Source organism: Stegodyphus dumicola, chromosome 3 (genome assembly GCF_044657685.1).
Source record: "Stegodyphus dumicola isolate Sdum_Otavi_A_Nest chromosome 3, ASM4465768v1".
In the NCBI taxonomy this organism is placed as follows: Eukaryota; Metazoa; Arthropoda; class Arachnida; order Araneae; family Eresidae; genus Stegodyphus; species Stegodyphus dumicola.
The window spans coordinates 148921111-148940109 of NC_140770.1; the positions used below are offsets into that span (position 1 = coordinate 148921111).

Consider the following 18999-nt stretch of genomic DNA (forward strand, 5'->3'; position numbering starts at 1 on the left):
TTTATACCATTTACAGTGCCACCTAGTGGTTTGGCATTTGCATTCTGCCCAAATTTTCTATGATGAATGATTCATTTTCAGATTCACCCTGTATACCTGTTCTGTTCCTAACCATAAAATAAGAGAAAAATATATCAGGTCCTATAAGTTTAATTGAAGAGTAATGTTTTATTGATTAGTTGTGTTATTATGCATTTGTTTACATTCATTTATATTTTGTGTACATTTCTTATGTATTTTATATGAAAAAAGGTTGCTTTGTATAAAATCTTCTCCAGCTTTATATAAAATAAAAATGTCTCAATTCGTTCACTCTATATTATCAATCCAATTTCATAGCAGGCAGTACTTGAATCTACAAATCACAGTGGGGGAAAAAAATACTGAATGCACCTTGAACATCATATCATAATAAAATTTCATAATTATTTATTGTATCACAAGTTTAATGAATTTATTATACAGTATTTAAATTACATATACATATATACAAATTATTTTAATACAGTTTGTTCTATATAAATTCATGTATAATGCATTTGTTACAAATATCCACAGAAATTCAAAGTAGAAGTCAAATGATCAAATTTACTTGAACAAACTTACAAGCATTTATTACTGAATATTTATCCACATAATGCTTCAGTGACATAGTTATATTTAGGAAATAACTGCAAATAAGTAAATTGTTATTCAGTAATATCATAAAATGTTAATGGTTGTAGATACCTCAACATCCCTTTAAAAAAATAAATGGTATTACAATGGAAATATCAAACATATATATTTGTCCATTTCTGGCTTGTTTCAAACTGATTTTAGTATAAATATTTTTGCAACCTAATTCATAACAATTTCTATTATATATGATTATACAGTTCATTTTTAATTTGGTAAGAACTATAGTTTAGATTTGGGTTATTGTTTATTAAAAAGTCCTTACAGGTATTTCTGTATCTGAAAAAAGTAATAAAATGAAAATTAATTAATTACTGTGATTTCAGATACTTAGCTCAAAAGTTCCCAAAATGGGCAACATGAAATAATCCCATTTTTTAAGAGAAATGTTATATTTAGAATGACACGAGGTTGTGCTTGATTTGACAACTTATGTGGTTTTAAAATTATGCTATTATAATGATAAAAAAAGATATAGCAATTAACACTGGTTAGAATAGAATTTTACATCATGGAATTCACCGACATTTAAGTACCCACAAAAAAAGATGCAAAATGTAATGAATCTTAATTCCGTGTCTGACATATTTTTGTAAAACTGGATTTTCAGCACTCATTGATAAAATATGAAAGTATCAGGAGAAAAAGAAAGTGAAACAAGAAAAGAACTATTTCCAATTTGATTCTAAGATCTGAGGTGTACAGCAAACAAGAAGGTCACCCCTCCAATTAATTATGATTTACTTATTCGATTATATTACTGTTCAAAATTTGCAACTATTTAATGCATTTTACGTAAACTGTTAGCACAGTTGAAATCATACTAATTAAATAAATCATGTTACACTGATTTTTTTTAACTTAGCTTAATCAATTGCACACTGTATACCTTTGTTTTAAATCTGGGCAACGTGAGAAAATTCTGATATCGTAAGGGTGATGAAAATTAAGTCTGGGAACCACTGTATTAACCTTTTCATTGGAAGGTCATTATTTGTGTTTATATTTAAGTCTTTTAAAAATGTTAACAGCTGAGATAAAATTGAAATAATATGCAAGTCAGTTATTACGTAATGAAAAGTATTAAAACATTAATAATCAATGAACTACAACCAAAACTGAACTTAAAATACTTTAAACTCTTTTCTCCATTTTAAACTTGCAACAGATATTTATAGAGAACTTTACTGAATTTATATTAGCACAAATTAGACATTTTAAGTTAATTATTCTAGTTTTTGGCAAGTACAAATAAACATGCATCGTTAATAATATTTTATTTGTTAATACAAAAATTTGATTCAGTTGCGAACAATGCTTTCTGTATCAGCATTTAAAAAAAACATAACTGTTAAAATAGTTCAGGAATGATTTGTGTTCATAACAACTTTCAGTGATTCACAATTGTATCTAATTCTGCATAAATACATATATTAAACAGCTGTAAATTATCATTAATGTAAATGCTTTACAAATTATCTATTTTTTAATCAAATTTAATAAATACAAAAGCAGTTTTTCTCTGTGTGTAATATTTTAAATAAAAATACTAAAATTCAAAAAATACATTTATCACCATATAAGACTTTTATATGTTAAAATTATAAATAAAGAGGTAAGAAAATGAGGTAAAAACTTGCATTTTCAGTAAGAAGAGTTAAACTGGTATGTTTTTCTATGAAAGGGTAACAAAGAAAACATAGCACATTGAAAAAATGAGAAAATAATTTGAAATTTAACATATAAAATAAAATAAATAAATAAACTTCACTCAACATGATTAAAAAAAAAGTTGAAAATTTGAAATTAAACCATTTTTTGCTAGTATCAAAACTTATCTACAACAACGATTATTCTATTTAAAATGATAATATTGTAATATAATTATCCTATTTTATAAATTCAAAATTTAAAAAAACAATTCACCCAGAAAAGGATGAAATGTTATAAAACATTTTCATAATCTAAAAAAATTACCAGATTTAGAAAATGCCTTATAATACTTTATTTATCAAAAACATTTGCATGCTTTGTGTGATACTTGTCTTTGCTGTTAAATTTCATAGAAATAGTTCATATCAATTATATCCCAAAGAGTTTTTTTTTGGGGGGGGCTTAAAATGAGATTAGAATCTTGGAAAATATTTTTTGATAGGTGTGTCAAGTTTTAGAAGAAAAATTTTTAGCAGTCCAACTTGTTTCTCTCAATCCTATTATTACTTGTATATAATCACAACTAATGGTGATCTTTCTTCATTCTACTTAGAAATCCTTTTTTCAGTGTCCTGTCTGACCCAACCTATGAAAGAAATTAAATATGTTAAAACAGAGAGAGAAGGGTGACACTCTATTTTAAAATGTTCATAAAATTTTTTACCGTTTAACAAACAATAAATGTAAAGAGAACAAAAAAATTCCAGATGCCCATATTCAGTGAAGGATTACGTTATCCAAAATTTGATAGCTCTAAGTACTGTTGTTTTATCACAATGCAAGAAACATACATACATTTATGCAGATTCTTCATTATTTAATTTCTTTAAATATAACATGGGGCAATAATATTTGGTGGCAACAATTTCAAAAGTGAAACAGACATTTTAAGTTTTCAATGATAAAAACGAAAGTAATAGCTCCTTTGCGATAGCTATAATAACAGCCATAGAATAGAATGAAGATATTGATATGAACAGATAAAAAAAGTTTTCAGTATTAAAATTTAAGAAAATATGAATTTCACATAATAATTAAAAGGCACACATGATCAAAACAAAATAAATGCATAAATGTTTCAGATTGGTACTTTAAATTCATGTTTAAACATTAGTAAAAAAAAAGGGGGGGCTTCCATAGACAACCTATCTGCTTTGCCAGCTGGAACTGGAATGACCATGCAGATGGATTCACCAGGAAAGCACCTATTTTACTAACTCTAAATATGGTTTTACTATGTCAACCTAGCCCAAAATATCAATTTGCCCAGAAAGGCATTAATTACGTTTTGAGATTTTGTATTGATTCATTATAAATGGTGAATCACTTTTTAAATTATTGCCACCAAATATTATTGCCCTTTGTCATATTTAAAGAAAAATAATGAAGAATCTGCATAAATGTATACATGTTTCTCGCACTGTAATAAAACAATGGTACTTAGAGCCATCAAATTTTGAATAATGTAAGTCTCCATCTAAGTATGGGTATCTGGAAGCCCAAATTTGGAATTTAATTTATTATCTATTTCATATTTTGTAATGCATCTGTAAGTTTTGAATAAGAAACTCAACGATTTCAAAGCGAGCAATGGTAACACTGTACAGAGGGAAAAAAAAATTATCTCCAGCGTGCGAGACTGCATATCGGAAATTCTAAAGCTATGCTCTTTTAAATATTTTATGATATTGCTGTTGAATTGAATTTTATGATTTTAGTGTGAAAAACATGATATTTGATAAATAAAGGTAACACATGGTGTAATATAGAATCTGAAAGCCTTCAGACTTTTTGTAACTTAGCTTCTTTTTTTATTGTTTTTTCATTTTAACTTAACGCAATAATTTCAGCAGTAATGTTTTGAAAATCTGCAAACTACGCATTTATGAAATAAGACAACTGTGAACTAAAACAGATTCAAATAATATGCTAAATAAGAATACTTAGAGATACAGTCAAAAGTCATTAATTCGGACACCCATAATCCGGAATGATCTATAATCCGGACCTCAAAGCTACAAACTTTCTGCGCATGCGTCGCATTGACGCATGCGCAGAAAGGCATTTACGCGTGTGCGTAAGATCTTTACGGCTGCGAATGTGCGTGTGCACATGCGCATAATACGTTTACGCATGTGCGTTTAATGTATAACAGACGTTATAAACTAAGCTAAAATTATCTAATTCAGTTAATGTTGCAGATTGCATTGTTCCTTAATCTTCGAATTGGATCCTGCTTATTATTTCTTGCGGACTGTTAGAGCAATTTTATAAAAGTAAGCTTAAACTTTCGATTATGTCAAATAGAATTTCCGATATATATTTACTAATATGTAAAGGATCTACAAAGCGAGAGTATGTTTCAAAATCCGAAATCTGTTTATCAATTTCACACTGCTCTGCGGGGGGGGGGAATGAATTGGAAGTTGATCTGTCAGCACTATCCTTATCTTCAGGGCAGATATTTTTATTTTATTTGGCTTATAATTCCTTACTAAATGTAGTATTTCATCTCGATGCACTCCGTCTTTGATATGATTTAAATCAAGTTCCTCGTCATTATAATTCGCTTCCGATAGTGAAGAAAGTGACAGAGAGGTTATTGAAAACAAAAAAATTTCGATTGACAAATTAGTCGGTATTCTCAACACAGCAATTATAGGACTTGAACAGCAGAACTTTGTAACTGAACAAGAAATTATGTCTGTTTAATAGAATTAAAGAGAAAATATTATCACGTGAAACGAAGCAACTTAAACAACTTACATTGAAAGAAATGTTTAATAAAGTAAACAAATAAATATTAAGCTTTTTTTTATACCCTTTAGATCATAAATTACGGTTTCATATTTTTAATTTTGTAATTTCTGCATGCCATCTTACCAGATTTAAACTGATGATCTATAATCCGGAATCGCCGAAGTCCCGACGAGTCCGGATTAACGACTTTTGACTGTACTAAGAAAAATTATTTCTTGTTGTCTTAATATCTCCAGTAAGACATACATGTTTGAACTTACAGAATGTGTTCCAAGTAATATGGAGGCTATTTCATCTTCTTGAGGTTGATTGTCTTTTTCTGGAATGTTACGAGATTTTAATAACTTCTGCTTGATAGCCTGAAAAGTAATTCAAATATAAATTAGAAAAGCATGTATAAATAAATAAATGAAATTTTATTATATGTCACATTTGCTGTCATTATTTACATACTTACCATTGTTTAAAATTTAATAACTGTCTGCATACAGAAACATGTAGCTTCACATAAGACTATTAATTTTCATTCAGGGCTGAATTCATATGTAATCTGAATTTTTTTAATAAAAATCAAATACGTCAATTCAAACTGTATTGTTTTATATTAATTTGAATTTGACAGTTAGTCTTAAATTTTATCATTAAATATAATTTCTTGTACATGTGTGTATGTGCATGCATGAAGACTTTGTCATATCTAATACACTGCATTTTATAATTTTAAGTTTCTATTGAAAATAGTAACTTCTTTAATAATTTAAACAAAAGATTGAATTTATAATTGTTTTTAGTCTGAAATATAATGATTTTCACTAATGAAACAATTTTCATTAGAATAAAGTAATTGTGATGTAACAAATAGCAGCTATTATGAATTGATAGCAATTCAACAGATTGCCAAATTTTTTAGCTATTACAACTTGTGAGTTCTGTGACTGTTAAATGTTTTGCTTTTTCATATAATACTGAATTAGCATTTTGTTTATTTATTAAAAACCCAATATTGCACATTAATTATATATTTACCAAATTTAAAAAAAAACATACAGAAATATACTCTCATCATTGGTTTTAATCAGCGTGAGTAAAAATCTTGCATATCCTTAGAAAGTTTTAGTACATCAGGTCTGTAAATAGTTATTTTAAGTTTAAGACACAATTCCAAATTACAATGGTATCAGTAGCTGGAATATCAATTTACATTTAATGCAGTTCTGATTAGAAAATGATTGCTTTAAAAAATACATAGAACTAAAGATAATGAAAACACTAAATGCAAATTTTTTCAACTTAAGCCATAGTTGTAAACCTAGAAATATGAAGACTAGGGAGGTTTTCACACAAACAGCAATAACATTTCAAAAAGAATTCCAAATCGACTGAAATTCTCTTTATAATACCCGACTCAGAATATATAATGATTTATAATGTGATTCTAATGTAAAACATTAATTTTTAATTAAATAGTCTAAAATTATGTTCCTTGGCTAATTTCATTTTATAATTTACACTTAAAGGGAGGATGAAAACCTTTATTTATCTGAATTTGAGATTTACCCATAGAGTGGGGATGGGCCTTTATTATTAAAAAAGTATTTTTAAATACAAATAAAATACAATTAATGTACATACTATTGTGTAGATAAACTTATAACATATCTTATAATATATAGTTCAATAAATGTATCATTTATTCATGTACTAAACAATTCAAATAAAATAAAATATAAGAAAATTATGTTGAAAATCACTAGGAATGGAAGAAATTAATTTAGTTTTCATTAATTCAATAAATTTGAACAGGGAAACATTTTTTTAAAATTTTTTTAAAAACGTAATTCTCTCAAGCAGAAGTTCTTAAATTCTTAAATTTAAGACTAAAAATAAAAAGACAAGAGATAGCATATGTGATTAAAGATAAAAAAAAGCCGTGTCATGATATGAATCTGGAGGACTATTCCAAGTAATGAAAATCATTAAGTCTTCCTTCTGTAGATCTTTTTTTAGCAAGCTGCTTAGGCTACAAAAATCAGATTGCATTTCTTTTAAAATAAAATAGCTTCTAGCCTAGAAAATGGAACATTCCCTCTTGCCTTGTAATTCATAACTTAGTTGATTCACTTGTGATGTAATGTCCACCATAAGCTACAATTTTTACAAGTGACCTTCAGTTAATTCTGGATATTCAACACCCTTTTTGTCAAGGAACAGTTTGATTTCATCTATGCCAGCTGCAAAGAGTTTATGACTTCCTCTATGGAAAGCCACCGAGCCCGTTGCACTGGATAAAATCTGAATATCCGTATTCTAGTCCACTTAAAAATTCTTTATAACTGCTGATGGTAATGCAGTTGCTTTCATGGCACTGATAATCTGAATTACCAATTCTGTAATTTGACCTTTTCTAGAAATGTTAGAGTATGTGGTGATGGTTTACGCTACAATGCTCCAAACTTGTCAGAATGTTCATCAAAAGGAAAGCGAAAAACTGTAATAACCATAGAATTAACTTTAATTAAAATTAAAAGGCAAAATACAAAAAGAAAATCTATGATGATAAACCAACGTCAAATGTTGACCACGAACAAGCAGGAACAGTGACGTGCAAGTGAGTCTCTCGGCGAAAAGTTCAAGTCTATACTTGCACATTATAACAAGTGCGCAGAGGTAGAGCAGCAAACATGGATACTGCATGCAGATGTCAAAATACAAATATTCTCGTCGGAATGCAAATACTCCACAACAAGCACAAATTGCTTCCTTGTAAAATGTACAATGGATAGTACTCAATTTTTAAAAAATTTTAAAACTGAAACAAAATTCTTTTTCACTTCCTTGTACTTTTTCTTTTTCCATAATCAGTTGCACTGATTGTTGAAGGTTGAGGTATTTATCAAAATATCTAAAATGAACCAAAATTCAAAATTTTAAAACCAATTTGGAGAAACAACTAGACGAAGGGGGACTGGTAATAACATTTACATAATCGTAAAAAAACTGTAGTTTGAAAGTCAGCGTCTTTTCTTTTTTAAAATTATTCACATGCTTATTCTTGGCATTTCATGCAGTATAATATCAACATTTTACTATCCACAAATTGTTTTCAACAATAACAGTATGTGTTCTACAATTAAAAGAATTATTATGGTTAATTTTTGATAATGTTAATGTAAATAAATTTAAAAACCAATATCTGAAAACATTAAATTAAATCTTGAAACACATACAACTTTTCTAAAAAATGCAGTCAGTCTAAAATTGAACTTTACCTAACATTCAATTTCAACTTGCATATTTCTTCTCAATTTATCTGCAAACATGCTTTTATTTATGTCATTATACAGTTTTTATACATCCCTTTAAACTGAAGTCTCTGAAGAACTGTAAGTACAGCATATTTTAACCCTTAGTGTGCATGCTTGAATGCTACTATATGCTATATGTGAACATGTACTGTTCAGCCAACTACAATACACTTTTTTCAATTTGTAGGGATGTCTATCAGTGGCTACGACTGCTAAACATTGGTAGTTCAACACAAGCTCAAATATTGGTTAGTGGGTTGGCTGCATGTGTAATATAGCAGTTTGCCCTATGTGTAATGAGAATACAAACCAACTTCCCTTAGAAAGTCCTTCCTTCCCTTAAGCACTTAGCCATATGTTATGAAACATTGAATCCTATTCAGCTTACACTATAGAATATTTTGCCACTTGACGAAAAGGACCTCATATCACTTTCTGTCCAGCATACTTTCCTATTGCATCACCAACAAACTAATACTGAATTTTGCTTGAGATCTAAATTTTAAGTCAACACGCTCTGTTTCCATATAGAAAATGTTCTTACAGCCTTTTAAAAAAATGCTAACATTTGAAAAAAATTAGAACAAATTATATAACTTTACCTAACATAAAAATGCATTTTTACAAGATCAGATAATGGCAATTCTTAAGATATTTTCAACTCAGTTACAGACATCTACTAAAATGATTTTTTAAAACACTCACTAATCTTATTATAAAATAATAATGCAGTTATATTTCTAATATTTAAAATACGATTTTACTTGAGAAAGCAAAATCCTCTTTGCATCATTCTTTAAAGCCATTAGCAAATCCAACCAAGTCCAAGTTTTATTATGGTATTCAAGTGTTGACAAAACCAAGCTAAGATCATGCACATCTTCTATATTCTTCTCTTTTCTTCCTTTATAGCTAACACGGATAGGAACTTCAGGTATTTTTATAGAAAAAAATGTGTGATTTTTATCTGCTCTTTCCTGCAACAGAAAATCAAAATTATAATATTACAGTCAAATATGCACATTCATGATGACACACCTTTTAAAAATAAATCAGCATAAAAATTTTATTAGTAAAAACATAGAAATCTTTGTATAAGTCAAATTAAAGGCTTGCTTGAAATATAGGTAAAGTTTAAAAATGTATATGAATGTTGAAATTTTGTGCAATAAAATACTACATGGACACACACATATATATATTGCATATATATCAGGTGGCCCAAGATAAACCAAACCCAAAGCAAGTTAACTCTCCGATGTCTGGTTCAGCTTATCTTTGGCTACTTAATATGATATTGCCTAACACTTCATGTGCTTTGAGTTCAATTTATCTTGCGCTATCCTGTCTACCTGTGCATACATACATACAGTTTGTTATTTATGTTCTAAATGTTTGTGATTATATTCTATTAAAAAGTTACTCGTGTGATCTTCACAAAACTTGATATTCAAGTAAAACTTAAGGCTATAACTTAACTGAACTATTAAGAAAACTAGCATCACATTTTATTTCTAAAAAAGTCCGATTTTATGTTAAAAAAACAGGTATTAATGCAATTCTGTATAGTATAAATCTTAAATATACATTCTAAAATATCACTTTAAAACATGAAAATGCAATTTATATTTGCATTTTCATCATTCAACCAATTTCAACAAAGGATATAAAATTCTCCTTTTTGCACAATGCCCATTTATCCCATTTGAAACTAATAATGAAAAGCAAGCTTACAAACTATAATAAATGATTCAGGAAGTAAAACATACCAAATCTATAGCAGGATAACTGAGATATCTTTATTAAATTGAAATGATATAAACTTTATATCAAGGAAAAGAACATGATAAAACTCTTGAAAGTGTAATATATGCTTTGCATAAGTCTGGTATGCTTAAGCGCAGCCCGAGTGTTTTCTATTCCTTCTTCAAGTTCCTACAGATTTTAAAGAAATGGTCTCCTTTGTATTACATATGTGCAGGGAACATCTTAAGTATGCTTAATGCAACCAAATTCTAGAAGATATGCAGACCATGTTGTGCAGAAATATTCTTACTCATCACTACTTAGTCCTGTGTGAGTAAGGACTGTGTGGAAGTCCTTATTTTAGTGTAAAGCCACTGATTTGCAAATGGTGCTGGAATTGTGATGAAATCATAGGGGTGCTGACACATGAAATTCTCCACTTTTATGCTAAGGAATACAGAATTAAATCTAATAATGATAAACTGCGGATGTGCTAGTAATGAAAAGATTGTGCTAAGACAATGGGTTTAATATGTTTACTATTAGCTGCTATCTTGATATTTTTTGGAGTGTTAATAAATCTTTTTCTTCTTATGAGTTTATTTATTTATTTATTGTCACATGAATCCTGCAATTACAATTAATATTTCATCCATTTTTAAACTGTCATTATCAAGTAATAAGGAGAAACTATGGCCACTGGAGCCTCCAGAAATTTCCTGAATTCCTGATAGTGTTGCCCACCGCAGCACCTTAAGACTCCAGTGACGATGATCTTTATACCAATGCAATCTACTCTGAATGGCAGGCATCTGATTAAATCTACTGCGAACTGAACACATATGATTTGCTTCTGTAAACGTAACTAGATTTCCTCAAAAGAAAATGGTTCAAGCAGATACATGGGTAGAAGTTACACTTGCAGTCTGCAGTAATTTGTGTGAATGTAGAGTTTCTGCTTCGTTCTTCTTAAAGCTGAAGAATACTATTATTTCTTGCAGCTCTGTTCCTTCTCTATTAGACATATAGAGATGTTCTTCTGGAATTCTAACTTTTATTAATTGCTAGATGATTATCTTTGAAATACTCAAGTGTTATCACAACTTCAGAAAACTTTGCTCCCAACTGACAAAGTTTTTCAGAAAGAAATCCAAAGTTTCCTAAAACTACCTTGAAAAAGGAAGAGGGTATTTTCTTTATTTTAAAGCTCCTACTACTTTATACTTGCATTTATACACTTTTAATACATTTCCTTAACCCTTCAGTGGTTGTGAGATTAAGCAATTCTTTCTTCCCAAATACACACAATATTTTTCAGCTGTAAATTTGTAATGTGAGCTGAGCTCATTCATAACCATAAAATGTTAACTTCTTGGGCATATTTCAAGAAGCACGAATATATACTTTCCTAAAGATGTTACAAAAAATATGAAGTCATATATATATGTGCGCATGTGTGTGTTTGTGATGAAAACAAATTTAGAAGTACTGATATAGGAATATTGTGATGTAGAAGTAATTGATGGCAGTATAGAACATAGGGAGAATTCTAATTGCCTAGAACACTAAAATATTGAATCCATAATGACTAAGAAACTTGGCAGCCAAGTAAGATTAAATATTCATTTTTATTTCAATTGATATTTGTGGCCACAATTTATTTTTTGTGCTCTAATCGTGCCTATTTCCAGAATATTTACATTTTTGATACTGTTGTGATTGAAAGAGAGCAGAATGAAATAGCTCCAAGCCACACAGAGGCAGGAGCAAAAGTGCACAATTATCCAGTATGGAAGCTCACCAAGAGAAGGTTTTGGTTTAGGTTTCAGTTCTCAAAAATTTGAGCTCAAGTTCCGAATTAGCTATGTCATGAGTGTTACACAAGTCATGTGAAAGAAATTAATTTAGAAATGGTGCAGTCCAGAAAAGTTATTACTACTTTTAGAATACAAAAAGGAAATACCCAAATTAAAAATAAGGAATTAAGAGGCTATTATTAAATTAAATTATAAACCTGATTTACATACTTTTTTATTTTATGCATATATGTATATATAGAGAGAGAGAGAGATCCTTGCCAGTCAGAGGGGGTTATAGCAGTCAACTGCTTCTCCACAACTTTATTGACTTTTTATTAATGCCATGAAGGCATTTTGCCGATGATATCTGCTAAGTTTCTCTCTCTTACATGCTCCCCCCTCTTAAAAAGAAAAAGAAAAAAAACAAGATAATTTTTCCTAATCCTACAAAGAACTTTGGTTATTCAGCTACTAGTCTCTGTCAGGCAGCCAAATAAAGTCTTGGAAGAAGCAAAATGTTAACATGTGCAAAATTATTGTCTCCATATCATTAAGATTTGGGCAGTCATAGAGGTGATTGTTAGTCATGTCAGCTAGGCCATATAACAGGCACATGCAAATTTTCTAGACCCATATGATGCAGATGTTTTTGTAAACAATCATGGCCCATAGTGAGAAGAAAATTTGCTAAACCCACAGCTCTAGGAAGATTATGGAAATGTTTTCAATAAGAAATTAGAAATCCAGGGCCTCTCCCTGACCAGTTTTCAAAGACATTTCATAAATATAAACTGATAGTGGATTTAATGACTGATGGTGGATAAAATTTGCATAATAGTTCCTTCTTTATTGTTTTCCCTGCATTTGGTGTATTATACACAAGGTAGAGACTGTCTGTCCCTTAGCAAATACCATGCAGTGTAGTTATCTATGAAAAAGTATCCTGGCCCCCTTTTTTGGAGAAGGATATAATTTATTAGGATGGGCCAGAAGGTTTAGATCAAGAAGATTCGTCCTGCATAATGCACAGTTGTGCCATTTTCATATAAAATCAATTTTTTTTAAATAATATATAAATTATAGTATCTATATTTGTGCTTTAGATGAATTCTAACTGAAAAATGTATAAATTTAATAAATTAATTTGTTATAAAAATTATAATATACATGCAATGTTTAATTAATTATGTATTTGTAAAGAGAAAGATTTGATCCTTCAGACAAACAAAAAAAAAATTACACTGCTGCTTAAAAAAAATAAGCAATTAAAAAATAAAGAATAAAGGTTATGAGCTGTGAGGGAGAAGGGTAATCCAAATGCTGAACCTGGAATGCATTAACTTTTTTTTTGTTATATATATATATTGCAACAAGGTTAAAAGAAATAACAATTATAGAAAACTTAGAAGCCTGGAAGCGATGTAATACATTGCTTATGTCACCTATATTCATATAAGTGGAATCCTATTTTAATAAGCAGATTTTCAGATCACAGATATGTGGATGAAATCCACATCATTACACTTTGCCTTTGAAATCATTACACTTTGCCAGTATCAGGAGGATTGATGCATATATCACACAGCACAAACTTGCCACAAAAATTACAGTATGTAGATAATTGCATTCAGTATCATCATATAACATTGTCAGAACTGTACTCACTTTCATTTTTTCAATATCATCTCTCTCTCCATAAAAAGTAGCTGACCTTTTCTGTTTGAAAGTCTTTTTAGAAGTAGCTGGTTCTTCATCATCTGAATGATCATCAGCTTTCTCTAAAATAAGTAGTTAAAAAGAAATAACAATTAGCAGAGTTTCGAATGAAAAAATTATTCTTTCTCTTCCCTGAGAACTGAATCTGAAGCATTTACATGGCCTGATTTGAATCCTAATATTGTACTATAATTTTAGCAAATCAGAGCTATCAATCAAATAACACTTTGTTTAGAAATATAAATTTCAGTTTATCAATTATTACAAACAATTAAACTTCATAATTCATGTGGATACCAAAATAACAGTCAGTTGAAAAATATATTGTAATTTTGTTATCACACTTAACTATTAAATTTATAAAGAAATTTAAGAATGAGAAAAAAATGGCTCAATTTAAATTTCTATTTTGTTTTCTTAAAATAGAAATCATACTCCTTGATTTATCATACTCCTTGATTTATAAAGAAATAAAAAGATGTGCCTGCAGTGTACACAAACAAGAAATACAGTCATTACAGTTTCAAATTTCCCACGCCATTTATTTAGATAAAACGGCTCCAAAAGTTGAAGAAATATGTTTAACTGAATATAGCTTTGGCGTGTGTGTAAGTTCCCACTGCAGTGGAGATACGTATAGTTCAAGTATTCCATCATAGTTATCTCATGCTCAGCTGTTCATGCTGCCGCCATCTGAAAATATATAGTTTATCTGCTCTGAGAAGTTGGAATAACATACAGTAGCTTCTGTTTTTAACAAATGCATTTGTGTTAATAAAGTTAATTGTTTTATGTAACGAGGATCATAACTTGTAAGAACCAACAGCAGTACACACCAAAAACCTTACAATGACTCATTTACATGCATGAAAAAATTGTATACCCTAATAATACAAATTTTATAAAAGTGAATGGATTTCATACCTGAAATGTATCAAACCTATATTTCTACACATAAGAAAATGTTATTAAAAAGGGAGTAGTCTTCATTTGACTATTAGAAGATAAACGTAAACATAATATTCTACTCGAATATAATTTTAATTATTTGAACTTCAATAATGTCATAAATATAAAGATATTTATACTCAGAGAATTTTCTGTTAATGTAAATAACTTAAAAATGAATAAAAATTAAAATTCAATGCCATTAATTTTATAATTTCAGTTCTACCTGTATCCCTTCCTGGAAAAAAGAATTTCAACATTGCTTTGTAAAATGCTTCTGTCAATCCGATTGTTATTGGCACAACATTTACTTCAAGATGTTCTTTTATAGAAATTCCACCAACAGGGGCTCTTTCTCGACAATAAATCCTCAGTAAGCACTGCCTATCAAGAGGGATTTTTGTCTGCACATCAGTAGGCTGCAGCACAATCTAATTGAAAACAAAATATTTCAGTCAAAACAAAAATACTATTTAAACAATAAGATAATATAATAATACAGAGTTTAAAGCTTCATAATGGAAAGTTTACTACTTCATTATTACACACATAAATACAATTCAAATATGCCAGAATACAACAAAATCTAATTTAATAAGAATAGAATGACTGACATATAAATGAATAATGAAGAATTTTAAAGCTAGTAATTTTTAAGATTTTAAATACTGAATGAAAACTTTACTGTAATAATTGAGCTAATGCTCATAAAATTTTACCTGGACTATATGTTTTAAGCACTCTAAACTAATATAATTTGATAACTACTGCAAAGATGTTCTATGCATACATTTATATATATTGCTACTTTTCTAGACAAATGCTAATAATGATTCAATAATAAAATAAATTTTAAAATGATAATAATAATACAAAGAAAGAATTTGAAGACACTTTGGATTTTATAAATTTTACTTGAAATAAATTAATAATAAACATAAAATTTTTTAAAAATAAATCTATAAATTCAGTGTAATATGAAAATTCAATTAATAATATATATTTGATTAATATTAAAATTTTAAAAAGTTTAAATTTTTTGTTTTAGAAAATAAACATTGTCAGAAATTTTGTAATAAAAATACAAATGCTTATACGCATTTGAACCTACAGTTTTGCATTTCAGTGCATAATTCTTAAAAAAAGAATTTAAACCTTTAACTTAAAATAAGCATATACATTATACAGGGTCATACCAAAAGTTTCTGTGTTTTTTTAAACAGAAGTGCATTTTCTTCTAATTATTTTGTTACTGCTGATATGGAGTGACCAAGACTGAAATGGATGTTTTAAATACAGTCTTTTCTGCTCACATTGCATAATTCTAGCATGTGTTGTGCCCCAACTTTTGCTTTTGTGCATTGCTATGAACCGAGAGCCCAAAAATTCATTTTCAACACATTAAAACTTTTTTGATTTACAAAAATAAAGGGGGGAGAGATGCTATTTAGACCACTCATAAAATTTGTGCTATATATATATATATATACATGTATATATATATATGGAAAAAGTGACGTTTCTAATGATACGGTTTAAAGCTGGTTTTAGAAGCATGTAAATTTCAACCTCTAAAACAGTTGCAGCTTAGATGACCATCTTTTACAAACAAGGACTAAAAAGATGTTATCTCTGAAAATCCAAATTATATAGCTCAGAAATTATCAGTCAGAAAAGGCATCCCAAAAAGTACAGCATATGATCATTCGAAGAAGAATGGATATGTAATCTGGTATTATGTAGTGTATGGTGGGATTATAAATAAATTGTACGTTATGAATTGTTGCCACCAAATCAGGCAATAAATTCAGAAAAATACTCTTCCAAAATTATTGTTTTAAAAGCAAATATTGAGGCAAAAGTGCCCGGAATTGGCCAATCTTCAAGGTGTTGTCTTTCATCATAAATATATTTAGCCCCATATTTCAATGAATGTCAGATAAAAATTTGAGTATGGCTGAGGCATTCTGTGTTACCCCAATATTCACTAGATCTGGCCCTCTCAGATTTTAATCTCTTCAGATCACATCAAAATTTTCTAAATGGCCTGGAGTTCCCTTCTTTGGAGACTATCAGAGGTGATGTAGTGGTGTATTTAATTATGGCAAAGCATATTAGGGCTATCTGCCTAAGGGGAGGGATGCCTTCATGGAGGACTTTCTAAGGGAAAGTGGCACGTTACACATGGGGAAATCCACGAAAACACACATGCAGCCAGCCCATTCACGGGATTCGAACCTCGGACCGAACTACCAGTGTTCACCGACTTTACCGCTCAGCCGCTGGTTGGCGGAGACTATCTGAGAGCATGTCAATAACTTCCTTACAAATAAACCTATTCACTTTTTTAAAAGGGAAATTTCCAGCTGCCTGAAAGATGGCAAAAAGGTCATAGAATAAAATGATTATTATGTGATTCACTAAAAGTTTCTCTGTTTTTGTGCTACTTACTCTGCATTTATCATGGAAAAAAATCTGATGTGTACACCACATGACTTCCTTGTATTGGAATATTAAATTATACACATTTTTTCTTGCATTTCATTTAAACTTATTGGATTGAATTAAATCTACTTCGCCGACAGCACATAAACCACAATAGAATAAATACATTCTTTAAAACTCACTCTAGTATTTGTTTACCATAGCGACACTCTAGCGCTAGATTCACTTAACAGTATTAATAATTATATAACAGTTAACTTATATAATAATTATATAATGGAAACTAAATTAACTGTTATATAATCCAATAATTATATAACAGTTAACGTATATATTTCGTTCATATTATAACTCATAATGCACAAAATTTATATCATTTAAAGAATAGAATTATCTAATCGTTGCCACACGTTCTATTCAAATACTATAATAAAGCTAGCATGATGTATAAAAGAAATTAAGCAAACAGAACAAAAAAGAAACAGTTTTTCACAGACGATTGAGTATTTCTCATTTAATTAATTTAATTCTCACTTCACGAGAAGGCAAAAATACATAAAAACTCAAAATATCTATATTAAAAATTATGAAGTAAATCTCAAACACTTATTTCCTCAAAAAAATTCCAGAGAGAATTAAGCATGATTTAATTGGCAATAATAAATGAATGCATTATCTTTGTTGTTGCGAAGCTAAGTTTCTCTAGATTGGCAACAAATCCACTAGTCTCCTGTTTCAAATGTAAACATCAATGGCCGCCATTAAAAACAGGCTCAGCGGCAATTAAACAACTTTAAAATTGCTGATAATTCTAAAAATATTGCACACAGATTTACCAAAGGCATAAAAACCTTAACTGGAAGATAAGAACAACATAATTCAGTCATTTTTAAAGCAAAAAATGCAAAATTTACAGACATATAAGAATAAAGAAACTGAGATTACTGAGCCGAGTAACATAGTGGATATATATATAGATATATTTATATACATTTGGTGCGGCCGATTGCAACCAAAATACGAGGTGCACATCTACATGTTATAGCAGTCCTATATACAAAATTTCAACATTCTGAGGCTACTCGTTTTTGAGTTATGTGAGATACGTATGTACATATGCACGTACATTCGTACAGACGCCACGAAAAATTCTCTTCAGAATTAATTTTAAAGCAGTTTTATAATTTTTTTGAAGGAAAAGAGTATTTCATTCTGTCCTTACGTACAGATATCACGCAAAAACGTCGTTAAATTGCATTCAATAGCGGTCAAAATGGATATTTTCATTGAAATATGCTGCCTGGAACTTTTCGCAATTACAATACTTCCTTTTTACTTCGTACAAGGAAGTAAAAACACAGAATTTTTCAGATGATTCAATAAAATAAAAAATTAATTCCCCCCTCACACACACACACACCTCAGCTACTATCTTGAATAAATATGAATTTTATTTTCTACACCTTAGGTAAATGACTAATAACACTGGTTAACAGCAAAAAATTATCAGAGTAAAAAAAAAAAAAAAGAGTACCTGTTAATTTTGATCTGATGAACAAGAAAATAATTTTTAAAATTGTTTGTTAGTTCACATTTCAAAGATCTATGGATTAACACTTACCCGCACACTAATGAAATATCCCTGATATATGACTACATCCTCCCGATGTTTACCCTCAAAGGATGATGCAGTCGTCACAAAGTGTTGCTATTTCTTTAGACAGTTGCAAGACAGTATTCAAGCAAGGTGCTTTGTAAATGTGTTAATAACATGGACAGTTTTTCCTATATTAGTGGTGGGGTGACTTCCACGTTGCAGAGACGCAACATGACACCAATGGTTAAAAATGCTTACAATTTCTGGTTTGGCTGCAAAGTGGAAGACTGAG

General features: G+C 29.3%; 1 protein-coding gene across 2 annotated transcripts in view; it reads right to left on the bottom strand.

Moving 5' to 3' along the window:
• Positions 1-406: 406 nt before the first annotated feature.
• Positions 407-18999, bottom strand: part of hob (bridge-like lipid transfer protein family member hobbit) — a 155046-nt gene continuing 136453 nt past the window's right edge. For both annotated transcript variants that reach the window (XM_085813453.1, XM_035368583.2), the window contains 5 exons: positions 14892-15096; positions 13667-13779; positions 9221-9433; positions 5412-5510; positions 407-2977 (listed from right to left, as the gene is read on the bottom strand). In XM_085813453.1, the coding sequence (XP_085669579.1) occupies positions 2915-2977; positions 5412-5510; positions 9221-9433; positions 13667-13779; positions 14892-15096 (693 nt within the window). In that variant the 3' untranslated portion in view covers positions 407-2914. The remainder of the gene's footprint in view (positions 2978-5411; positions 5511-9220; positions 9434-13666; positions 13780-14891; positions 15097-18999) is intronic.